Source organism: Lacerta agilis, chromosome 16 (assembly GCF_009819535.1).
Source record: "Lacerta agilis isolate rLacAgi1 chromosome 16, rLacAgi1.pri, whole genome shotgun sequence".
Classification (NCBI taxonomy): Eukaryota; Metazoa; Chordata; class Lepidosauria; order Squamata; family Lacertidae; genus Lacerta; species Lacerta agilis.
In genome coordinates, this window is record NC_046327.1 from 28,594,673 (window position 1) to 28,620,939 (window position 26,267).

The following is a 26,267-nucleotide window of genomic DNA, read 5'->3' on the forward strand; positions in this document are numbered from 1 at the left end:
TAAGACGCAAGCTGAGACAGGAAGGAAACATGTTCTGACTCATTTGCTACTCAAGGCACTGAGACAGATTCTGGACCGAGACCCAGGTTCAAAATTAAGCCTTGGAGTGTATTATTCACAGACCACTAGTCAAGACCTTTTCTTTGGGGCCCTTCTCCATACCCAGAATCAGGATCAGACCCACCAAGAAACAGGGGTATTTACCTCTGTAATCCATATAGTCTTGCAGGATATCCAGCATCTGCGTCATTTGGGAAAACAGCAAAACACGATGACCACTGGAATGAGAAAGGAAGGGAAGGCTCTGACTTCAGCTCAGCTTTGTGTGTAGCGTAACTAAGCTTGCCTCAACCAAGGAAGATTTAGACTGCAATCCAATGTGCTCTGATTTGAGAATAAGTCAACAAATAGAGGGGAGGGGTTGCCCTTGTGGAAATGAAGGAAAGGTCCAACCTCATTGCTCGATTTGCAATTGCAGAGGTGACACCAGAAGGCCGCACTCGAGACACACAAAATCCAAACACTGTGATTTGTTTTAAAGCAGGTTTTAAAAACCCGCTTGAAGATTTGCAACACTGAGGCTGTACACACCCCCTAGGCGAGGGAATTCCACAATTCTGGAGGCCGCTACCAAAAGGCCCCTGTCTCTCATGCCTGCCAACTGAAATAACTTTATAGTCAGGCTTATGATGAGGTCCTCTAAGGTAGATGTCAATGCCTGAGAAGAGTCGTGCAGTTAAAGGTGGTCCTTTACTCTGCTGGTTTATGGAAAGTAATGAAGTTCAGTAGTGAAAAACATACCCTACATATAAGAAAGACAGAAGTTTATCCAACAAGCTCAGCTTCCCACTGGCTTCAATGAGATGATCCCCGATGATAAAGGGTTCTGGTTCAACACCTGAAATGGAAAGACATTTTAGCAAGAAGCTTCTCTGTTAACACTGCAGACTATAGACTACGTATTACTACAAAAGGATTGCATCTGAATATGTACTTCAAGGCAGAGCAAATAATTGTCCTGCTGTTCCCAAACACTCTTAAATATACTTTCAGAGGTTTCTTCCCTTTTACGTCCCAGATCAGCACCTCCCCACTTTTTCATTCCAATGGACAAGTGAGCCATGATGAGATCTGCTCAGCCTCCGAGATGTGACTGCCATGCCTGCCTCGACAGCAGCACCAGCAACGAGGCTCTCATGCATTGTTCTTACCATTGAACAGATATGGATGAGCTACACATTTCCGGAGCTGAACTAACACATTCTGGAGCTTCGCTTTCTTCCCAGATTCATTTTCAAATGCATCTAAAATATAGAACAAAGTGGTTTTTAAAAATAAAAATAAAAATGTTGTATTTAGTCAGTCAAAGCAGTGATTAACTAGAGAGTTTATTTTTCATTCAAGCCAGAAGTTTGATTACAGTCATACCTCGGGTTACAGACGCTTCGGGTTGCGCGTTTTCAGGTTGTGCACCGCGCCGAACCCGGAAGTACCGGAATGGGTTACTTCCGGGTTTCGCCACTCGCGCAGAAGTGCTAAATCGCGCTTTGCGCATGCGTAGAAGCACCAAATCGCAACCTGCGCGTGCGCAGGCACGGCACTGTGGGTTGCGAACGTGCCTCCCGCACGGATCACGTTTGCAACCTGAGCGTCCACTGTACTGCCGTTCCACAAATTCAATATTTAAATCACTTGGGTGCTCGCTGAAAGTGGAGTGCCATACTTTTCTGTCTATAAGACGCCCCCTTGTATAAGACGCCCTCTATTTTGGGGGACTCAAATTTAAGAAAATGAGCAATTTTTTTGGGGGGGGGGAAGGGAATGCCGACTGGCAAACTCTAACCATCGCAAGCCAAATTGCCAAAGTGGCAGCCAACCCAAAGCAGCCCTTGCCGCATCCGCTAATAACCCGCCCAATTGACAAAGCAGCAGCCAATCCAAAGCAGCCCTTGCAGCAGACACCGTTCACCCACCCAATCGCTAGATCCTGCTAACAGAGGCAACCAATTGCCTGTCTCCCCCACCCACTACCCATGTATAAGACGACCCCCCCCCCATTTTTTACTTTATTTTGGAGTAAAAAACCCTTGTCTAATACACGGAGGGAAATGGTAACTTGTAACTGAAAAAAATTGTGTGGTTATGTTCGCGGTTTGTAATGTTTAACAAAAATAGTAAACATAGTAATGAAATGGCAACAAGGGGCTCTCCTATACCTTTTGCCTGTCCTGCCGCTTCTCCCGGGGAAAACCTGCTCTTTACAGCTGAACTGGAGCAAATGTCAGTTGGGTTCTCTGCGGACTGCTACGATTCAGCAGGATTTCCCAGAGAAAGCGGCGGGCAAATGGAAAACCGCTCAGATCCGTGCCTAGAAAGCACAGGAAAAGCACTCGGACCCAAGCTTTTTAGGCACACGACAAGCGGAAGTGCGGGTGGACCCCAAGGTCTCTGCCTCCCAATCGCCCGTAAAACCACCCCGCTCACTTCATTCCGATTCCAAAGTCTTCCGCTTGCCCAATTACCTATGTCTTTCATCAAAACAGCCTTGTAAAACTTTCTCTGCAAGGCTGACACCCCGTGGTAGAGAACCACCTCCTCTTTCTTGGGGAGTTCGGCTGCCACATCAGCCTTCACTCTTCTGAGCAAGAAGGGCTGCAAGAGACTGTGCAGTTCTTTGGCTAGAAGGGAGAGACAAACACAGATACAGGCCTAGATTTTAAATATGAAGTGGAGGGCAGAAAGGCCTGAAGGGGGCAGGTTTCAAAGTCCATAAAACTGAATGCTACGTGACATATTTGAGTACCACAGGCATCTGTGGCCTGATGCTCATAATTTTACCAAGTGACTCAACTCGCCTTCCCACACATATACACTCAAGTCAGTACATATTTTAATTTTTTATTTCTTAAAAAACAAAGAGAAGACGCTTTCTCCTCCTCCATAGCATACCATGGAAATCTTGGCTGTAAAGCCAAAGGACTTTTTGCCAAAGTGCAGACTCTAGGTAAAGGTAAAGGGACCCCTGACCATCAGGTCCAGTCGTGTCCGACTCTGGGGTTGCGGCGCTCATCTCGCTCTATAGGCCGAGGGAGCCGGCGTTTGTCCGCAGACAGCTTGCGGGTCATGTGGCCAGCATGACAAAGCCGCTTCTGGCGAACCAGAGCAGCGCACGGAAACGCCATTTACCTTCCCGCTGGAGCGGTCCCTATTTATCAACTTGCACTTTGACATGCTTTCAAACTGCTAGGTGGGCAGGAGCTGGGACAGAGCAACGGGAGCTCACCCCGTGGCAGGGATTCGAACCGACGACCTTCTGATCAGCAGGCCCTAGACTCTGTGGTTTAATCCACAGCGCCACCTGGGTCCCTCTACATAACTCCATTTAAAGAAAACCTTCATCTCAATTGCCAACATTCTGCAGGTAATAGCCAACATCCAGTTATCACATTTTTACTTGCCTACTTTACTTTCCTTTTCAATTCCATGATAATAGCGAACAAATTCTTCCATCAGCTCCTTGGGGAACGTAGCCGGTTCAATGAAAGCAAGCAGGGCATATAACTCTTGGAGGCTGTTCTGAATGGGAGTGCCCGTCAGCAGGAGGTTAAAACCCGTTGTAAACTGAAAGAGATCCAGAATATGTACAGTTCAGGTACGACTGGGATAAGGTATGGAGGTAAGGCAGGGTCATGATTTGGTTCCCCCTGAGACTGCTTTACATCTCAAATTTCTTGCTCAGGTTGAACAGAGAACTTGCTAGTGACGACAGCCGCACGGATGTTGTTAGCCCAGAGATGGAAAGAAGATAAAGTCCCTACCAGAGAAGAATGGCAAATTAAACTGTTGTACTATGCCCATAGCTGTCAACCCTCCCTGCTGTTTCCCAATGCTATAATAAGGGAATTTCCAGCAAAAATAGGGGAAAGGTTGACAGCTATGACTATGCCAAAACGGCAAAACTGTCCGGAAAGCTCAGGAACCAAGAAGACCAAACTTTAACAAAAAATGGGAATATCTTGGAGACCACTGTAAGCAGATGAAAACACTAGCAGGATTGCAATAACGCTTGTAATGTAGCAAGTGCTATGGAGATGATGGAGTTATATTATATGTGGACTATTGAAAAAGATACAGTAGAAAATGTTTGACAATAGGACCCATGGAGGGGAAGGTGGGAAGTCCAGAGATTCGGAGAATATTTTAACTGTTGATGTGTATAGTGGTATTGTTATAATTTCATATTTGTAAAATCAAATAAAAAATATTTTTAAAAGACTGTGAAGTAAAAGGCCAAGACTTGTCCAGTTATGAATGCCTCTGGAAGAAATTGGAGGCCTTTTTACTAGAGTTATTTTTAGGGATAAGGCAAGGATGGTATGCAGTTTTGGCCTTGGCATGCTTTATTTACTTCGCTACATTTGCACATTTTCTCTCTCTTTATGGTTTTTATTAAATTTTCTGTTTTACAATTCAGAGTATTCATTTAAACAACCCTAAAATACCAATGACTTCCCTTCTTCTCTTTCCATGGTTCATTCTGCATAACACAAATCCCTGCTTATTTTACATAAAATAAACTACATAAACTAAACCGTTCAGAATTCCATTATTACATCCATCAAAACTCATTTACACTGTTGAATTTATCTTAATGCTGTCAACGTTTTCAAGCACATTTGCACATTTTCTAATCCTTTTCTCTGCTTTTTGAATGTATCATTATTTGGTTTGAATCTTAAAAGACAAGGAGTTTATCCAGGCTTCCTGTTGTGCCATGCTTTCTAGGCTCAGGTCTGGGATTTAAAGCTCCATGTCTAAGTGGGGTGTTGGTGTTGTTTTGACCTAGTGCTCTCCCCAAAAAACCCACATTTTACCGCTCAAGTAATGGCAATCCAAGGAAAACCCAATTGTTGTTTGCTCTGATTCAGCGGTAAAATGTGGGCTTGCCCGGAGAAAGCGGCAAAAGAAGAGGAAAATGCTCAGATTATAACTCAAATCCCAAAATCTGTGCCTGGAAAGCGCAGCGCAACAGGGAGTCTGCATGAGCCCAAGGAAAAGCCAATCCACCGAAGAAAGCAAAAACTCACTGTAGAAGATCCTTCATCTATCTGAGCTCAAGTCAGAAGGCTGTGACAAGACATATGTGCTTTCCTTCTTTACAAACGCCAGGACTGGAGTTCTCTTTACCTCAGAGAGTACTTTGTGAAGTAGTGAATCCTGATTCTTCAGTCTGTGAGCTTCGTCCACAACAAGGCAAGCCCAGCTGAAACTGAACACGGGGAAGAAAACTTAGAGGGACCACAACCACCAGGGGCAACCAGACACAAGACACTTGCCCTGTTTCCTCACACAGAGCTACTGGGTTATATTACATATTACAGTTCCTTCCTTCTTGCTCCCAGATTACCGCACGCACACATACACATGCATATACAAAAGAGAACTCCATTATTGCATCAACTGATTTGTTTTTAATCCATATACCAATGCTTGCAGGTACAGAAAGGTGTCAGCACTTAGGCTGAGTAAGATATGAACTCTTTCAAGAGCACTTTGAACAGAGTTTTAAAAGCCTACACCAGGCTTCCTCAACCTTAGCCCTCCAGATGTTTTGAGACTACAATTCCCATCATCCCTGACCACTGGTCCTGCTAGCTAGGGATCATGCGAGTTGTGGGTCAAAAACATCTGGAGGGCGGAGGTTGAGGAAGCCTGGCCTGCACAGAGCAGGTTAAACCAGAAAAGGCAGTAGGGACTCAAAATTAATTTCCTCTGGCTGAAGGCAAACATTGAGATCATCCTCACAAGAGTGCTAGTGTGCTTCCTTGTGAAAAACAGCCATTAGCAGACACCTGCCATTTACAAGGGCATATGTACTTGATTATTATTTTTATTCACAATGTACTTTGGTCTTCTCTTTTCTTGAAATTCAAGAAACCATCTTATTCTGGTTTGAGAAGCTGGTTACTTGCTTGCAGTCCATGAAAACAAATGTTTTAGAGAAGGTGATATTTATAATGTTCACATTTAGTCAAGAAAAAAATAAGGTTGAATTTTTAAACATTAAAATACTTTGAAACCTAAAAGTGTGATTTTATTTGCAGATGTGCTACAGCAGCCAAAATTCTAAAAAACAAACAAACAAACAACCATCAAACTCATCTTACTGCTTCAAAAACATCTGTTTCTCTTTGCACTCAAAATATTAGCTACTGGTATTAGTCTTCTGGGGTTTTAAAAAGTCCTGCTATTTGAAACATTACAGCAAAATTCTGCTTAATTTATTAGGAAAACAACTCATTAGATAAAGACACAGTCACATGGAGGCTTAATTTAAAAAATGACACGTCCCCCCAATAAATACATTTTCTCTCTATGAGGAAAAAAAGCTTTTAGGCATCACCTCCATTTCAGCATCAACCTATATGTAAGGTTTAGATTAATTAAATCCTGACAGAGTAGACTGTTTGCACCACAAGGCAAATTTGGTGGGGGAGCAAAAGAATTGCTATTTCTGTCTTTTCTGTTTCTGCTGCTGTTGTCAATATGTTCCCAAACTCTGCTTCCAGTAAGAACTGCTACTGGTTTTCACATAGAAAAGTTTCACACAGACTTAGGCAGTTATTTAACTTGCCCACTAATCCCACAATCTGGGCCTATGAGTTTGACACAAGATTAATTTGTTGTGAAATTGTGGGCTTGGACAGGGGAGCGTTAATTAAGTAAGAATAACTATGAATGTTTCCTAATAGCCAGTAGGCCAAGTCACACCTTTCCTATACTGAAAGAGTCAGGCTATTCAAGTGATGTGCTTCCATGGGAATTAAATGGTAGACAATATTTTTCCTGATAAAGGAATGTTCTGAAAGGGGACTTCTCTGCCCGCCCTGCTAAGAATGAGATGGGTAATTTTCTGTGGGGAGAAACCAGAGTCTGAGACAGAGACAAAGCATCAGAGAAGAAGAAGAAGAAGAAGAAGAAGAAGAAGAAGAAGAAGAAGAAGAAGAAGAAGAAGAAGAAGAGGAAGAGTTTGGATTTGATATCCCGCTTTATCACTACCCGAAGGAGTCTCAAAGCGGCTAACATTCTCCTTTCTCTTCCTCCCCCACAACAAACACTCTGTGAGGTGAGTGGGGCGGAGAGACTTCAGAGAAGTGTGACTAGCCCAAGGTCACTCAGCAGCTGCATGTGGTGGAGCGGAGACGCGAACCCGGTTCACCAGACTACGAGTCCACTGCTCTTAACCACTACACCACACTGGCTCTCAGAGAAAAACCTCTAAGTAAGACTGCGCCTTTTAACCCCAGCTGCTAAAAGCTAGCGCAAGGAGAAATATGACCAATCTGAACCCCATATGTAATGGGGAAGTTATTTTGCCCTTTGTATAAATGTTCTCACCGTTTCAGAAATGCTGCGTCTCTAAGGCACACCTGCAATCAAGCATAAGAAAGGTGTTGGTCACTTGCTGCTGCAGAACGGTAATAATGGAGGCTCAGAAAGATATTGTAGCTGGAGAAGAAGTGAATGAATCAAAGAGTGGATCCTGCTCTCCCTCACCCCTTGCTAGAGCTTCCAGACAGGAGTGTGTTGTTCAATTGCTGCATCTCATGCTCACTTCCCCAACTGCAGCATCTATATGATGCTGTCTAGGGCTGGGAGATATCTGATTCTCAACTTCGTGATACATCAACAGCAAAACACCGTGATATACTGATATATCACAATGTCCGAAATAAGGATGGAGCTATGTAGAGGCACTTGGCTGGCTTCCCAGTTCTCCCCACATTGTGATTTTGATCGAAGACAAGAGTGTAGTATCCACTGGGGACAAAGTTCAGTGCTTGGGCAGATCAATATTTAATCTATTGTGAGGCGCTACCCCAAACAAAGACAAATGCAATACCATAGAGAATTTAGAGGTGGGAGAGATACGGCGTAGGGGTGGTGGCCTGATTCATACCTCCAAAATATTAACAGAAAAACAGGTGCTTTGTATATTCTGCACCCCTAGACGATGCCAAGTACCTCGTAAGTAGTCAGCAGAATGTGGAAATCATGATTTGATTTGAAGTCCTGCTGTAGCTCAGTTCTTTCTTCCTTGTTTCCTGAATACGTCACGAGGGAAAGGCTTGGAGAAAATCTGTAATAGTAATAGTAATAATAATATTGAGGAAAGACATAGAATACACTGCTCTAATCAGAATCTATTAACATATGAAGCTGATTTTTCTAGCCCAATACTAGGGCCCGACAGCCTTCAATCTGAGATGGGGTCTTCTCTATGCACAATGTGGTCTTCTTCCTAATTAACAGAAGGCCTGAACATGGCATCTGCTATATATCCTGTGAACGGTAAAGGAGCCCAGAGATCACATTTGAGGGCAGCTGCACATATCAGGATCAAGAAGGAGATGGTGGAAAGGAAGGAGCAGGATAAAGAAACAAACAACATTTTATTCTACTGCTTCCCAGTGCATAGAGCTGTCATGGGCAAGTTGCCGTTAAAAAAAAAATTAAACTATTTCAATTTGATGATAATGAAAAGGAGAAATACAATGGTTTATTTGCTACATGGTTGCTGTATGGACTTTCTGCAGGCACTCACCATTTGGGATTTCAGGATTTTTCAATGAAGTTTAACATCAGTAGGCCTCATTGCTTTGAGAATCAGGGGTGTGCGGTGAATTTTTCCATAGGGGACCAGTTAGGGCCAGAGGCGCCAGCTTGCAAGGGTGATGTGGGGGCCGACATCATGCAGGTCAGCAACCGCACCTCCCTCCCTAAGACGGGCAAAAGTTTCCCGGGCTTTGAGAAGGAGGCTCCAGGCTTTAGTACTTTAATATTCTAATTTACCAGGAACATTTAGGGGGCTAGCCTAGTCCACTGACTGCATGCCACTGCTGAGAAGATTATGGACATTTACAAAGTTTACCTTTCTAGTTCCTGCTTCCAGTTGTTCAACACAGACAGAGGGCAAAGGATCAAAAACGGCCTTTTATTAAGCTTCCCACTTAAGACAACAAGCAGAGAAATAGCCTGGAATACATGGGGAAATACATGGCGTCATTCACAGAAATGCAATGATATAACCGCTCCCTTCCTACAGTGATTAAACGCGAAGGAAAGAACAAGAGACCTGGCAAGTCTTCCCAAGGCCCATTTCATCACCCAGGATGCAGCCGCGCCAGGTTTCATAGCAGTGTGTCAGCCAGTTTACTCCTTCCATCTGATAGGGGCGTAGATGAATGCCTAAAACGAGAGAACGTGGCATAACACTGGTAAGGTTAACCCAGAGATCAGCTCCAAGGTACTGGGAGGCAGGATCGATGGTGCATCTTGAAGAAATAAATTATCTTGGCATATCTATTATGCCTCAAGCTTAAATGTGCTTTATGCTACTGTGCAGGGGCTTGAATAAAATGTTTTTTTTTGGGGGGGGCAAGCAAGCCCCGCTACGCACAATCGATCACAAGACATGGCACACACCTACTATTCAAATGGCAATGCCCATCAACTTGGGGGGTGGGTAGGTGTCCCCCTCAAATATTTTATTGGGAGAGCTAAAGGGAGTGGGCTCCAAAGATCGTGAGGTGCTCTGCAGTATAAAAAACACAAAACAATACTTCCCCCTCCAGACACATGCAATCTGGCCACAGCTGGGAAACATTTGAACCACTTAAGTGCAGCATCCCACAGAATTATAGAATTGTAGAGTTTGAAGGGAACCCCAAGGTCATCCATCCCAACTCCCTGTGATGCAGGCTTCTCAACACATGCCCCCCCCCCTCTTGAAAGCACATTGGGCCCTGCTTAGTTTTGCAAACGTGCTAGCAGTTCTCTTGCCGCACCCCTAGGAGCCATGGAATTTGCTCACTTAGGGCAGTGGTTTTCAACCAGTGTGCCATGGTGCCTTGAATGATGGTCAGAGGCAACAGTGGCCCCAGTCCGTCTTTTCTTCCTTCCCTCCCTCCTCAGATGCCTTCTCCTGTCTCTCCCTCCCAAAGGCTTGCATCTGTTTATTGAAGCAGCCCTGGCTAAAAGCCTTGCTGGTGAATGGGGCCTCAATCTGGGAGGTACTTTTCTTTGGGGAGGGGCGGGGTGGGGGGTCAGCTCAGAGACCAGGGGTAGCAACAGTGGCTGCCCAGAAGATACCCAAGGAGAGGAGAGGAGGCTAAGGGACACTCCCCAAGGAAGGGTGTTTGAAAAAGGGTGAGAGGCTGTCAGCTCTGCAGACAAAGGTGAAATAACTTTTTTTTTAAGATTTCAATTTTTTTATTTATACTTTTCAAGTTTATACATTTCACTAATTTTATACATTTCATTAATTTTACAATCATTTTGACATTTCAAAACTTCTTTCCCCCTCTCTTCTGCGGTTCCTTAAATTTAATTTTAGTATTTTCTGCATACCGAAATTGGGGTGGTGGTGACGACATAACTGGGCTCCTGAGCCCCACAGCGGTGCCGCAGAAAGAATGTAGTTGGTTTAGGGAGCCGTGGAATCAAAAAGGTTGAAAACCTCTGACTTGATGGAAACTTGGTGCACACTGCTCACTCACCTACCAGCCCCCATTGCCTCAAGTGCTGCTCTTCCACGCCTGGTCCACCTTGGCTCTCTGTGCGCTTAGCAGAGACACTTTGGAAGAAGCGAGACATCACGGATCGCTGCTGGTGGTGGTTGCACACTTGCAACAAAACCTCAAGCAGCGCGCTAAGTCTCTGCCTCTCCTTCCCTGCACGAGCCCCGGGACCCAGCTTGTTTGCAAAGAGGCTCCCGGAAGGAAAGCAACAGAGGGGCTCGCGCCTATTGGCTCGTCGGAAGGAAACCCGCTTTGCGATTGGCTGCTGCTGCAGCACTCGCAACATAACCCAGGAACTGCATCTTGCAACGCGGTAGGCGAAAGTGCGCAGACGAGGATAGGTGCATTTGCACTGCTTTCGTTGCACGAGAGCCTAAGGCTGTTAGCTAAAAACTTAAAAATGAATAAGCATTTGATAACCATTTCGTTACCGTGGCTGGAGCCGCCCAGAGTGGGTGGGGAAATCCAGCCAGATGGGCGGGGTATAAATAAATTATTATTACTGTTGTTATTATTGTTATTATTATTATTATTATTATTATTACTACTGCTACCACCACCAGGTTATCAAATGCGGATTCATTGTTAAGGTCTTTGACCACAATCTGATCACGATATTTTGAAGAGCAAAAAAAAGAGGACACATTTGCCAACTTCTACTTTTAGCTATGGATCTCTAATGACAACGCTCATCGTGGAAAAGAGGACATATTTAGGATTGCCATATTCCCAAAACTAAAATCCGGAAGTATGGCATCCTAAAAAAAAAAAGGCAACCCTAACAGTATGATGCAGCAGCAAAAAAGAAGAAGAAGAAAAAAGTGAATGCTGTTCTCAGCTGCATGAACAGAAGTACAGTGTCCAGATCAGGGGAAGTAATAGTACCACTCGATTCTGCCCTGGCCTGACCACACCTGGAATACTGTGTCCAGTTCTGGGTGCCACAATTTAAGAAGGATGTTGACAAGCTGGAAGGTGTGCAAAGGAGGGTGGTCAAGATGATCGAGGGTCTGGAAACCAAGCCTTATGAGGAAAGGTTGAGGAAGCTGAATATGTTTAGTTTGGAGAAGAGGAGACTGAGAGGCCACCTTCAAATACTGTATTTAAAGGGCTATCACGTGGAAGATGAGAAAAGCTTGTTTTCTCCTGCTCTGGAGAGTCCGACCAGTACCAATGGATTCAAGTTACAAGAAAGGAGATTCCGACGAAACAGAGGTGGGATATCTGTCATGTATGATCTTGTTGAGATTCCTGCATTCTATGGGGTGGCTGTATATTCCTGCCCTGCAGGGGCGCGCGCGTTTAGACAAGATGACCCCCGGGGGTCCCTCTCAGCTCTACAATTCTATTATTCTACCTTGGTTTTGTTATTTTTAAACCCATGTGCAACTGTGCTCATTCTATGTGCTTATTTGATATAATTAAGTTTTTCATATTTTAGTTTTTGACAGTTGTAATTGTTTCTCTGTTTTATATACATTATTAAATGATTTTTTTTATTTTTTTTTATGCAAATGAACCCAGTGAGCGTCATTTTATAGTCAATACATATTCATTTATTCCATAAAATTTATATACCTATAGATTGTAAAAGCAACAACTTTGGTTTACAAAAAGGTAAAACAATAAAATCGAAAAAGAATCACAACTTTACATAAAGAGCCAGGCTGTTCTTTGTTTTCAAGAACAGCTAGGAAGGTTGTTGTCCTATTTTGAGATTATTCACAATCTGTGATTTTTTTTTAATCACCCGAAATTAGTGGGGCGATTTATTTATTTACAAGGAAAGTGCTAAAAACGACTAAGCAGCACCTCGAAATCGAGTTCAGTAATGAAAAACCGTATGTAATGTTTATTGACTTGAGGTTCCGGTAGGTTGCATAGCATATCTGCGAGAGGTGATATCTCTTTGCTTTGATTACAAGCTCACCACGTTTATAATTGCAGCTGCAAGATATAAGGGAATCCTTGGTGGGGAGTGCAATTTTTTTTTATCTCATTGTAGAGGGAGAGGCTGATATAGGACTTTAATCAAAGGTTTTCCCAGGCTGTTGATAAAAGTAATTGGAGCTCCTCCACGTGCGAATTGCTCTCCTTACGAAGCGGGGTGTAACTGAACTGCAAGGGAGGCTGTGCGCGAAGCGCTTGGATTCCCATTCCCAAAATTTAAATCTTGCTGCTGCCATTAAACACGGTATTTGTACATTCTGAAGTGCTTAGAATTTCTGCCTAAATCTCAATCCTTTACATATGGCTTATCCCCATTGCTCTAGCTCTCTATCTTTCTGTCTGCAGGCCTGAATGAAAGATTTAGAAATCAATTAAAAGCGGGGTAAAATAATAATAATAATAATAATAATAATAATAATAATAATAATAATAATAATAATAATAATAATAATTTGTTCCTGCCGCACCGGCGCTGTGCGTAAAAGCGAACCCAAAAAACCAAGAGTCTGCAGAAAGCATAGGAGCCAATCCTTGGGGCCAAGCCCAATAAAAAATTGAGGGTGCAGGGGCCCTCATTGCCATTCAAATAGTGTCATGTGATCGCTTATGCGGGGTAGGGCTTACTTGGCGCTCCCCTCCCATATTTTATCCAACTTGGCGGAAAGACTCGGCTAATGCGCTTCTTTCACTTGGGGTGAGAAAGGGGCTAGTCCGTCCTTTTTGGCATTGTCCCTCCGTAGTCTCAGCGCGGAGTTCCCCCTTAGCTGGTAGTTACTCCGGTGTAAAAGAAAGAACCACAGTAACAACCTTCCGAGGGCGCAAAAAGCCTGCGGAAGCTGCCGGCCTCGGGCGCCGTTTCCCGGGCCTGTTTTACCCAAAGGCTCAACTCCGCCTCTAGCCCGCGAAGGCGGGAGGGGAGGAGAAGGGGGGAGGAGGCGCTCGCCAGTCGCCGGGATTGCTGTCGGGGCAGAAGAGCCGCCTGCCTGCGCCGCGATGGAGGGCGAAAGCTGCGCGCTGCTGCTGTGGTCGACGGCAGTCGCCGGGCTCTTGCTCTTCTACCTGGGCTTCGTACGGCGCGTCACCGGGGCTGCGCGCACCGCCTTCCCGCGGAGGGAGCCCGGCCGAGCCGCGGGAGGAGGCGGTAGGCCGCCGGCCGATGCGGTGAGTCGGTCTGCGAGTTGGGGGGCGGGGGCGTCGGGGCTCGATCTTGGATGATCGCCCTGCCAGCCAGGGTCATTTAGTGCCCTGCGATAGGAACCTCGAAGAGAATGTTTCGAGTCTGAATTTGGGGCTTCCTGTTACCAAAAACGGCTCTGCTACCACGGAATAATGGGATAATACCACGGGACAAATGCAAGGTTGTGCACCTAGGCAGGAAGAACCAGATGCTCCAATATAAGATGCATGGAGTAGCCAAGAGAGGCAGCTGCCCTCAAGGAAATATTTGCTTCTGCCCCCTTAGCATATTCTGCCTACCCATTGGGGACACCTGGCTCACTAGCAGCAGTGCATGTGAAAAGGATCTAGGAGTCTTCCCCCCCCCTCCCCGCCCAAACTCCGTGCTCTCTCTTCCACACCCCAGCACGAACTCCCTGCTCTTTCCACAGGGCGTGGTGCCATGCACTTGATCCCACATTTTGTGGGTGCCTGGTCCCTATATGGGACATTTTGTGGGTAGTGGACCACAAGCTTAACATGAGTCCACAGTGTGATGCAGCAGCAAATAAAGCTAACGCTATTCTCGGCTGCGTCAACAGAAGTGTAGTGTCCAGATCAAGGGAGGTAGTACCACTCTATTCTGCCCTGGTCAGACCACACTTGGAATACTGTGTCCAGTTCTGGGTGCCACAATTTAAGAAGGATATTGACACGCTGGAGAAGGTGTGCAAAGGAGTGTGACCAAGATGATCAAGAGTCTGGAAACCAAGCCTTATGAGGAATGGTTGAAGGAACTGGGTATGTTTAGTCTGGAGAAGAGGAGATTGAGAGGAGATAGCCTTCAAATACCTAAAAGGGCTGTCACATGGAAGATGGAGCAAGCTAGTTTTCTCCTGCTCCGGAGGGTAGGACTCGAACCAATGGCTTTGAGTTACAAGGAGATTCCGACAGCACATCAGGAATAACTTTCTGACAGTAAGAGCTGTTCAACAGTGGAACAGACTCCCTCAGAAGTTGGTGGATTCTCCTTCCTTGGAGGTTTTTAAGCTGAGGTTGAATGACCACCTGTCATGAATGCTTTAGTCGAGGTTCCTGCATTGCAGGGGGTTGGACTAGATGACCCTTGGGGTCCCTTCCAACTCTACAATTCTGTGATTCTCCGAATAGCCTGAGTTTGCTGATGGAGCCATGCCATTTTGGAGCCATGACAAACACCACTTTTGAGTTAACATAATTCAGATTTTGTCCATGGAGTTTTCTTGGCAGGGATACTGGAGTGGCTTGCCAGTTACTTCTCCAGGTGGATCACATTTAGTCTTAACTCTCTGCTATGACCTGTCCATCTTGGGTGGCCCTGCATGGCATAGCTCATAGCTTCCCTGAGTTATTCAAGCCCCTTCGCCACGACAAGGCAGTGATCCATGAAGGAGGCTGTGAAAGATAGGCGTGTCTGGCGTTGTCTGGTCCATGGGGTTACGAAGAGTTGGACAGGACTGAAAAAACAACAACAAATTCAGACTTCTCTGTTTATTCAGAGGAAGGGTAATGGACAAATGTTGACTAAGCAAGCTTCAAGTCACACTTGATTTAACAGTTAATTAACCCTGGCAGCAGAGGGGTTTGATTGCTCGGAGCATTTTGTGGCAAACGGACTGCCATCTCTTGCCAGAGAACAGTTCCCAAGAGTTTAAATGTCAGACATAGCTTAACGCATAATTCTGATGTGCCAACGAAACAAAAAGTTCTTAAGAGGTATTTGTTGTTGTTCAGTCGTGTCTGACTCTTCGTGACCCCATGGACCAGAGCACGCCAGGCACCCCTATCCTCCACTGCCTCCCGCAGTTTGGCCAAACTCATGCCAGTCGCTTCGAGAACACTGTCCAACCATCTCATCCTCTGTCATCCCCTTCTCCTTGTGCCCTCCATCTTTCCCAACATCAGGGTCTTTTCCAGGGAGTCTTCTCTTCTCATGAGGTGACCAAAGTACTGGAGCCTCAACTTCAGGATCTGCCCTTTCAGTGAGCACTCAGGGCTAATTTCTTTAAGGAGGGATAAGTTTGATATTTTTGCAGTCCATGGGACACTCAAGAGTTTCCTCCAGCACCATAATTCAAAAGCATCAATTTTTTGGCGATCAGTCTTCTTTATGGTCCAGCTCTCACTTCCATACATTACTACTGGGAAAACCAGTAGTAAAAGGTATACTTCATACCAATTAAGAACTAAAAGCAGTCATTATTTTGGGTTTACGTATAAAGCCCACGACCCGCTTACACAGGCTTTGGGACCCACCTGCATGTTGCGACCCCCAGGTTGAAAACACAGCTGTATATGAGAGGATTCCTCAGAATTGTTTGTTCAGTTTCTGTACCATCATGCTGCCTTTTTTTTTGCCTCTGGAAAGAAGGTTTATGAGGTTTTATACTTGATAGCGGGGACGCGTGTGGCGCTGTGGGTTAAACCACTGAGCCTCTTGGGCTTGCTGATCAGAAGGTCGGCGGTTCGAATCTCTGCGACGGGGTGAGCTTCCGTTGCTTGGTCCCTGCTCCTGCCAACCTAGCAGTTCAAAAGCAAGTCAAAGTGCAAGTAGATAAATAGGTACCGCCCTGGCGGGAAGGTAAACAGCGTTTCCATGCACTGCTCTGGTTCGCCAGAAGCGGCTTAGTCATGCTGGCCACATGACCTGGAAGTTGTACACCGGCTCCCTCGCCCTATGGAGCGAGATGAGCGCCGCAACCCCAGAGTCGTCCACGACTGGACCTAACCGTCAGGGGTCCCTTTACCTTTTTACTTGATAGTGGGACAAAATAAACACGTGTGACAGTGTGGGAAGTGGCTTTTCTTTCAAGCTACAGTACTTTTTGTTCCCTTTAAAATATATTCTGTCTCCAGCCACAAAGAGCATGTGATGTCTGGTTTGGCTGCTGTGTCACTTTGAATGACGACATCTCAAGAGCTGCTTATTCTCTGTGTAAAGGTCATTTTTAGCCTTCCTTGCCCTACCACTACTGCTTTCCTTCAGAGCAGCAATTTAAATTGGTTTTTGAATTTGTCTGCTGTTTTGACGCTACCTTTGCCTGATAAGTTTTGTATTTTTAATCTGGTTTTGTATTATGCTGATTTTTGTAAACAAAGATGGGGGGGATATAAATGGGTAGTAAAATAACATTATTATTTCTTTCTCTTGGCTTCTTGCCTAAAACAGGAACCTATGACTGAAAGTATTAACTGTACTAACCTTATGCTAAATGTCATCTCTGATATTAATTTTGTAATGGAATTAAAAATTTGGTACTAAAGAAAAGTATTTGAACATGGGTGGACTCACGCCTATAGATTTGGAAGCAAAATGGCACCCCCCCCAATAAAGTCATTTTGGGGAGAGGGGGATTCTTAGTACAGTGGTATCTCAGTTGTCGAACACTTCGGAAGTCGAACGTTTTGGTTTTCGAACGGAATTTGCCGACTTCCCATTGCACCTTAGTTGTTGGAACGTTTCGGAAGTCAAACGGTCTTCCGGAATGGATTATGTTTGACAACCGAGATACCACTGTACATGGAAATATATTAGTTTGTATATTAAAATGTTGTTTAAATGTCCTGGTAAGGACCCTTGAGCTTCTGGGACCTACATAATGCTGAGCATGTCGGCTGGGGATGCAGCGATTGGCCTGCTTGAGCTCTTCATAGATTATTCCGAGGAGAGATAAAAGCAGATGCACATGGTGAGATGAAAACCCCCCTACCCTCTGCCACATTTCCCAAAGAGCACCCAAAGGATCCTATTTCAGGCTGAACAGGAGCACTCCTGCCTTAGGGGCTGGGCTGAGGAAGTGTGGCATCATTTTGTTGTGGGTGTTGTGGCAACGTTCCCATATAACCTGGTTCTGTAATACTTTTGGGACTGTAGCCACACCAGAGTCTAGGGCCATTAAAAAACAAAAACTGTGGGATGTAATCCATTGGATCAGTCAAATGCAACATTCCTTGTTTCCCTAGAGTGGACACAGACAGGGTGATGTTCCTCCAGCCAGTATAATTTCCTGTTACACCTGGTCTGGAGCATCCTCTCCCTGTATGTGACCAGGTATGTGGGCGTGACCTCGGGAGACGCCACAAAAGGTCCAGTCACGCAGCCATCCTTCTCTTTTTGCTCTCTTTTTCCTTTTGACTCTTTTTGATTCTCTTGGACTACACTGCTGGCTCTCAGCCAGCAGCACATAGTAATAATAATAATAATAATAATAATAATAATAATAATAATAATAATAATAAGTTTTTATTTATACCCCGCCCTTCCCAGCCAAAAACCGGGCTCAGGGCGGCTAACACTAATTAAAATTCCAGCAAAAACATAACACAATCAATTTAAAATAACAGATTAAAATACAAATTTAAAAATTCAGTATTAAAACTGCAGTCTCATTTTCAAATAACCCACCAATAATAACCTACATGGGATGAATCCCCACATGGGATGACTCCCCAGCTTTCTCTGTAACTGTAACTACAAGCCAAAGCCTGCCTTCTGGGATCGTACTGTGAACTGAATGTAAGTAAAACTTCTTGTTACTTTTAAAGAAAGACTGTTGTGTCTTTATTCTTTAGAGAGGGATCAAAAGGGGACTTACCAGGAACAATCCATTCTGGGCATACCAGACTGGATTGCTTAACTAAAGAGATTCAAACGAATCTGCAAACTAGCTCCCTGGTGTATAAGGGAAATGTGCTCTTCTACTTGACTCACTAGTGCGAGGGAGGAAGGATAATATTTAATCAACATATCCTCTCCTATTAACCATAACATTCCCACAAAAACAACCCAGTAACATTCCAAATCAATATGTATATGGATCTCCTTCCCCCCTTTTCCCAAGTTTTGCAGTCCAAACCTCTGTACAAAAGGGGAATTTATCTGTGGGTCATACTGACACAAGGTCAGTACAGTGCCCTGTGATTTCCTCCAGCTCAGCAGCAGTGTGTCTTAGAGGACTGAAATGTTTTTCTGCTGGTTTTTGAATGCTGTTGGATTTAATGCCAGGAGTGTTAGGGGGGATATCGGTACAACCCTAACCCTAAACTCTTCTGTCTCCCCCTCCCCTCTCTCCCCTCACAGTGGAGTCCCAGGTTGTCTGGCTTCTCGCTGCGACTTTGCGTACACCTGGCCAACACTGTGAGTATACATCCGTTCCAATCTGATTAGCCTTTGTCCTTTTAAAAAGTATCTTGTGCATATCTACAATTCCTATCCTTGTTCTCAGTGAAGCCAGACCCTCCCAAGACCTTCCACTCCTGCCAGGAGCAAATGGAGCAGTGATATCTTAAGATTTAGTGTCAGGAGTATAACGTATTCCTGGACACCGCAGAGTTAGACGCAGACTTTTCTGGAAGCTTCTGGCTGTTGTGTAATTAACTGGACAGCACAACGCAGCAACTCAGCAACTCACTGGATAACTATATACAGTATTTATTGAAGCAACTAGTATCCATAAGTTACTATTTACAGACTTTACAAAATAAAAGAAACAAAACATAAAATCTTTTCCTCTCTGTCTCTCTCTCTCTCTCTCTACACTGACCACTTTCTCCACACCAACACCTGCACCACACACTAACCACACTAACCACAAAGCTCTCACACAGAGCTCAGTTCTTTAGGAACTCATTGACCAATCACAGGTCGTTGCTAAGGGTCTAAGAGAGAGCAGATCTGGGCTTTGTGCCAACTACTAATTGCTTGGAGATAGACAGCTGCATTTCTGCACGTAGGCAACTCTGAAATCTCTAACATGATAATGAAGGAACTTGAGCAGCCTAGATTGGCCCAACCATGCTTTGTATTTTGAGCACGGCTGCAGGAACTTGAGCTTCCTGGGTTTGGGCTCCGGTTGTTAAGCAATCATTCCACCTGTTTCCAGCATTTGGGTTTTCCATGCCTTCACGTGGGTAGCCAGGACAGCAACATAGTACAGTGAGGGGGGAAAGTATTTGATCCCCTGCTAAATTTGCCCGTTTGCCCTCTGACGAAGAAATGACCAGTCCATAATTATAATGGTAGGTTTATTGTAACTGTGAGAGACGGAGTAACAACAGGAAAACCCCCAGAAACCCAGAAGACAAAAGTCAGAGATTGATGTGCATTATAATGAGTGAAATATTTTTTGATCCCTTGGCAAAAGATGACTTAGTACTTGGTGGCAAAACCCTTGTTGGCAGTTACAGAGGTCAGACGTTTCTGGTAGGTGGACACCAGGTTTGCACACATCTCAGGATGTATTTTGTCCCACTCCTCATTGCAGTTCCTCTCCAAGTCAGTAAGATTTCGAGGCTGATGTGTAGCTACTCAAACCTTCAGCTCCCTCCTCAGATTTTCAATGGGATTAAGGTCTGGAGACTGGCTAGGTCACTCCAGGACCTTAATGTTCTTCTTCTTGAGCCACTCCTTTGTTGCCTTGGCCATGTGGTTTGGGTCATTGTCATGCTGGAATACCCATCCTCGACCCATTTTCAATGCCCCGGCTGAGGGAAGGAGGTGCCCACCCAAAATTTGACAATACATGGTCCTGTCCATCGTCCCTTTGATGCGGTGAAGGTGTCCTGTCCCCTTAGCAGAAAAACACCCCCAAAGCACAATATGTCTCCCTCCAAGTTTGACGGTAGGGATGGTGTTCTTGGGGTTAAAGGTAGCATTCCTCCTCCTCCAAACATGGCGAGTTGAGTTGATGCCAAAGAGCTCGATTTTGGTCTCATCTGACCGCAACACTTTCACCCAGATCTCCTCTGGGTCATTCAGATGTGCATTGGCAAACTGCAAATGGGCCTCTACATGTGCTATCTTGAGCAAGGGGACCTTGCGGGCTTTGCAAGATCTCAGTCCTTCTCGGCGTAGTGTGTTACCAACTCTTTTCATGTTGACTATGGTTCCAGCTGCCCTGAGATCACTGGCAAGTTCCATCCCGTGTAGTTCTGGGCTGCTTCATCACCGTTCTCCTGATCATTGCAACTCCACGAAATGAGATCTTGCATGGAACCCCAGACCGAGGGAGGTTAACAGTTATTTTGTGTTTCTTCCATTTGTGAATTATTGCACCAACTGTTGTCACCTTCTCATCAAGCTGCTTGGCAATAGTCTTGTAGCCCAGTCCAGCCTTGTGCAGGTCTACAATCTTTTTTTTAAATAAGATTTTATTAATTTTCACATTAAACAACAAACACACAATACATCACACTAATACAATTTAAAAACATAACAAACACATTAAAAAACAACAACAGAAAAAATAAAAGAAAACTTATACATACCTACACACGAACACTGGAACACTAAATAATGATTGTTTAATTCTAATTTCAAATCTTATCTAGGGACTTCCCCCATTCTCTCTGCTGCGTTCAATACTATTATACTTTAGTAACTTTGTAACTATTTCCTTAACATTCACCACTATTCTTAATAAAATTTTAAAACAAAATCGAAAATTCTTTCTAGTAGCACCTTAGAGACCAACTGAGTTTGTTCCTGGTATGAGCTTTCGTGTGCATGCACACGAAAGCTCATACCAGGAACAAACTCAGTTGGTCTCTAAGGTGCTACTAGAAAGAATTTTCGATTTTGTTTTGACTATGGCAGACCAACACGGCTACCCACCTGTAAATAAAATTTTAAAATACTAACTTATCATATATATCTCACTACATAAAAAAGACATAACTTTATTCATTTAGAAACCATTCATAAACATTACTTCTAATGCACTATTTTACCTATCATCATCTAGCTAAAGCCACTTATATACACTGATTCTGCTTCAAATATCTAGTTTTCCACGATTTTTTAAATAGTCCTTGAATTTCTTCCAATCGTCTTGCACCTTCTCCTCCCTCTGGTCTCGGAGTCTCACGGTCAGCTCAGCGAGTTCCATAAAGTCCATTAACTTCATCTGCCATTCGTGCAGGTCTACAATCTTGTCCCTGACATCCTTGGACAGTTCTTTGGTCTTGGTCATGGTGGCTACTTTGGAATCTGCTGGATTGATTGCTTCTGTCGACAGGTGTCTTTTGTACAGGTACTGTAACGAGCTGGGATTACAGGTAAGACCTCTCCCTTACAGCAGGTGCTTCTAATCTCAGCTTGTTACACACAGTGAAGATACCAGGTAGCCTGACATCTGGCTGGTTGATAGGGGATCAAAAAGTTATTTCACTCATTATAATGCAAATCAATCTCTGACTTTTGTCTTCTGGGTTTCTGGGGTTTTTCCTGTTGTTGTTCTGTCTCTCACAGCTACAATAAACCTACCATTAAAATTATGGACATAAACCTCTAGTGGTTAAATCTTAAATGGGAGGGGAACCTACAAAAACCAGCCTGATAAGGACTCAGGAGCACAGAAGGCTGAGTGGCAAAGGGGCGTGCGGGATGGGAAAACTGCAGCATTTTGCTGTGGCTCCCACTTGTACTCAGAAAGTGAAAGGAGAACAGGAGTTGGCAGTCAAAGGGAGATGTACTGTATTTTTTGCTCCATAGGGTGCACCGGACCATAGGGTGCACCTCGTTTTTAGAGGAGGAAACCCAGGACAAATTTTTTTCCTGGTTTTCCTCCTCTAAAAGCCCTGTTTTTTTGAGGATCAGCTAAAAGTTTAGCAACTTTTTTTGCAAAGGGAAAACCCTGTTTTTTGAGGATCAGCTAAAAGTTTTGCAGCTTTTTTGCAAAGGGGGAAAAGCAAAGCTCCTTTTGCAAAGAGGGAAAAGCAAAGAGGAAAAGCCCCGTTTTTATGGGGCTCAACTCACATTTCTGCAGCTTCTAAAGGAAAGGGAGCCATTTCTACATTTTCCAGACAGATAATCTAATCAGCCAGTCACATGTCACTGGGGAAACAAACAACCTCCCTCTGCAGCACATTCAACAATGGAGCCCTGGGCAAGAGGGCAGGGCTGAAAGGGAGCCGGGACTCTTATCTCTCTCCCGATCTCTTGCTGATCAGCTGCTGAGTGGGGTCCTTTAAACACCCCCTTTTCTCTTTGTAAAATAAAAAGCATGATCCTCTTTTGGCCCCTGAGCAATTCAGCTCCAGGGACCACCATTTGCTCCATAAGACGCACAGATATTTCCCCTTACTTTTTATGAGGAAAAAAGTGTGTCTTATGGAGCGAAAAATACGGTACTTTCAGTTACTGCTTAGTAGTAGTCCCTTTGACTTTCATGGAAAAAAAATACTACACTGAACCATTTCATGGTTTCAGGGCATGTGACTGACTTAGAGAGATCAAACAATGGACCATCCAGCTCAGTCTGGGTTTGATGTGCAGAACTGTAAGGACTGCATCCTCTTCTGCTAGGGTGCGGTTGTGCTCAGTGCTTCTGGTTCCCTGCAAACTGCCTGCCTTTGAGACAAGCCTACATGGGACCCCCTTTTCCTAGCCAAAGGGGTCTCCCGAAGGAAGTCCTTCAGCTGCTGCCAGGGCTGTTCTGCAAGACTCTTCAATGTTCGGGAGAAGTAATCAGAACACATTTTTTGGTGTGGGGCTAAAGCATCAAACTTGTTATGGTTTCTTGACGAAACTCCGTCCCTGAAGCTAGGCAAGTTCAGGCTGGCCAGCAGTTGGATGAGAGTCTGCTTGAGAACCCAAGGGATGATGCTGAGAGGGAAAGCTGAATTCCGAAACAATGCCTTGCAGTTGGACGAGACTGTAGGAGAACCTTGCCGACCACTGGGATAGCTGCTTCTTTTCTGTACGTTGGTGACAAAGCTCATGTACTCAATTTTGATCAGATAAAGCTTACACAGTTGCCCACCGCGCTGCAGAAGTTCCTGACTGTAGGCAAAAAGTGTGTGGGCTCTCTAAGTGCATATATTTTTAGGACAGGCAAGCCATCAAAACTGGATTGCGATCAATATGGCTAACCTGATCCAAAACGCCCACCCACACCACTCACACAGGAAACCAAAGATCACCACAGCCAACCACAAATGAACAATCACACCCTACGCCAATCCCGACCTCTCACCGCCAAAGAAACACAAGCAAACAACAGAGAACCAACACAAGCGACACTGATACCAAATCCTACATATATTAAGGAAAATAGAAACATCATCTCCCCACCCCACCCTCCCCCCCATCCCACCCACCTCCTTCCCCCTTCTCTCCTTAATGTCTCAACAACCAAAATTGATCTGTAAAAATGTTTTATGGAAAGATACGAGAGACATTACACACACTTTGTAAACCAAGAAAATCTTTAATAAAAAAACAAAATAAAAAACTGGATTGCGACTAATTGTACTGTTGAACACAATAGAATGAGATGCGCCTAAACCAGATTTGGCACACAAAATGTGTGTTCCACTTACTACTCCTGTGGGGGGAGGACTGTTTCTGTGCCTCTCCATCATTGCACCAGCGATGAGACACATCTGGGCTCCTGGTCACATTCTTTTTAATGGCGTTTCGACACTTCACAAACTGTTCCAGAAACAGTGGAGGGGGCGTTATCATTAATGCAAGGCCTGACAAGTCAATATTGTGCAAGTTTGGCTCCTGCTGAAAGAATGAGTTTCTGCTGAATATAATCCCGGTGAAGAGATGATCCACATATGCCGAAAATGTGTTGAATGTGCAGCAGGTTTGCCCCTGAAATTATTTTTATATTTAAGCAGCTCAAGAGAATCGACAGCAAATCTACTAGAACTGCAATTATTTTATTTCTTTTTGTACCCACTTATAGGCTTTCGGACAGCATTTTTTAGTGCCACTTCTAATGCGGTGAGTATTTTTTAATTTTAGATTTCAAACTGGGGAGCAGGTCTGTGTTGCTGGAAGAAGTGGATTGTATTCAACATAGCGCGAAGGAGACTATTCCGTCAGCGCAATGGAATGTTCTCCCCTTCTTCTCCCTATGCGCCCTAATATCTGCAAGGAGGGGGATGGTCAACTCTCCAGAGCAGATTTGGGGACACTGCAGCGCATGTGTCAGGGAAAGGGAGGGTGGAAATTTGTTATGTTAGTGGTAATCCTTGCACTAGCGCAAATAATTCACAGAATGCTGCCCAGTGTCTACACTTTACAGATTTTCCATAGGCCATACATGGAGGAACTTGAGGATGGTTGTTGCTTTTCAGCATCTTCTGGGGCTCTGATTTGACTCCTGCTTCCAGTTTTGCTGAACTCTGCAGTTATGTGGGTGCTGGTATTCCCTTCTCTGTTGAAGAGATGAGCCTGTGGGGACTGTTTCCTATTTTGATGCCTTGCTTGCATTAATACACATTCCGTATCAAGCATGGTGCACTTGGCAATGCCTGACACAAGCTATTGGCATCTTGAAGGGGCGGGTCTGAGAAGAAGCAGCGTTGTACACCAGCCAAGGCAAAGTGCAGAAGATGAGTGGCAGCTTGGCACTTCTGGGTGGTAATACTAGCATTTTAAACAGATGGCCTAAAATTCTTCAGATGCCAACTCCTCTATCTTGCATGCATACTGAGCGCAACGGCATCCTGATGCATTTATACACCATAATGTTGCGTTTTGGGGTATATCTATGTGGTTGGTTTGGTTAAACAGTCCAGAATTTGCAGAAAACTCCCATGTCCCACAGCAGGGAATACATCAGACAATGTTAGCTGTGCAGACATGCAAAACTAACTGTGCGTCTTGTGTTTCCCAATTAACTTTTAATCAATTTGGCATTAATGGCACTCAATGGGGGCCACTTCAACAAGATACTGAGTACAAGGGATGAGATTCAACTAAGCTTTACTCATGGCAGACCCATCAAAATTAACAGACCTAACTTAGCCATGTTCATTTATTTCACTTGGTCTGAAGAGCAACTTTGGTTTGCTTCTCATACGCGATCACAACCTTACTTGGGTGGGTGGGGAGGACTAAGTAAATGGAGAGTTTGGGAACGTTTCCTTCTCTCTGTTACTTGGCATTATAACAACGATCAGGCACAAGGTTTGTGCCCATGTGCTCTCCCCGTCTTCCTCTGGGTGCAAAGGAAGGAGATACGAAACTTCCAACCACAGTTGCCCGGTTTACCCAAACATGGGAAACTGTTGTTTGTTTCAAACCATGATTGGAAGCATCTCCTCTTCTGGATGAAGAAGAGTGTCAGGGAAGAAGGCATTGCGCCTCATGGTGGTTTCTATGCTTCAGAGGATCCTCTGAAGGTAGCCTGGATGTTGGAGGTGTGGGAAAGTGATTTACCGGTAACTTGTGACTTGCAATCTGTATGGTTAGTGGATGCAATGAGTCATCCTTCCGAGTCTTGGTACCCTCCTGATCTTGCTTTTTTCTTTTGTCAAATAAAAAAAGGCTGTTTCTTGACAGTCATGGAACTACTGGTGTAAAAATGAGTCTTCCCTGATAAAATCTGTTTGCCAAAAATATTTTTATTGGCAGGATCCGCAAGAGCTTCTTTGTAGCATCTGGTAGAAGGAAAACTATCGGCGACAGAGTGCACATCCAGAAACCTCACACATACATCACAGAAGAGCTGCAGCCCAAAGCCCATCCCCCAGATACATCACACCTACATCACACAAAAAGGCGTTATCTGATTGCCTTTTCTCAGT

At 44.5% G+C, this 26,267-nt stretch overlaps 2 protein-coding genes across 2 annotated transcripts in view; one reads left to right on the forward strand and one right to left on the reverse strand.

The window, feature by feature from the left end:
• Positions 1-10,785, reverse strand: part of CHD1L (chromodomain helicase DNA binding protein 1 like) — a 30,486-nt gene extending 19,701 nt beyond the window's left edge. The window contains exons 1-11 of the mRNA XM_033173247.1: positions 10,560-10,785; positions 9,137-9,249; positions 8,933-9,036; positions 8,026-8,140; positions 7,399-7,430; positions 5,188-5,269; positions 3,459-3,621; positions 2,523-2,678; positions 1,212-1,304; positions 802-898; positions 205-278 (exon numbers count right to left, since the gene is read on the reverse strand). Coding sequence (XP_033029138.1) covers positions 205-278; positions 802-898; positions 1,212-1,304; positions 2,523-2,678; positions 3,459-3,621; positions 5,188-5,269; positions 7,399-7,430; positions 8,026-8,140; positions 8,933-9,036; positions 9,137-9,249; positions 10,560-10,656 — 1,126 coding nt within the window. The 5' untranslated portion in view covers positions 10,657-10,785. The remainder of the gene's footprint in view (positions 1-204; positions 279-801; positions 899-1,211; positions 1,305-2,522; positions 2,679-3,458; positions 3,622-5,187; positions 5,270-7,398; positions 7,431-8,025; positions 8,141-8,932; positions 9,037-9,136; positions 9,250-10,559) is intronic.
• Positions 10,786-13,478: 2,693 nt separating this feature from the next.
• Positions 13,479-26,267, forward strand: part of LOC117060468 (fatty acid amide hydrolase-like) — a 36,146-nt gene continuing 23,357 nt past the window's right edge. The window contains exons 1-3 of the mRNA XM_033172700.1: positions 13,479-13,691; positions 18,805-18,861; positions 24,419-24,456. Coding sequence (XP_033028591.1) covers positions 13,524-13,691; positions 18,805-18,861; positions 24,419-24,456 — 263 coding nt within the window. The 5' untranslated portion in view covers positions 13,479-13,523. The remainder of the gene's footprint in view (positions 13,692-18,804; positions 18,862-24,418; positions 24,457-26,267) is intronic.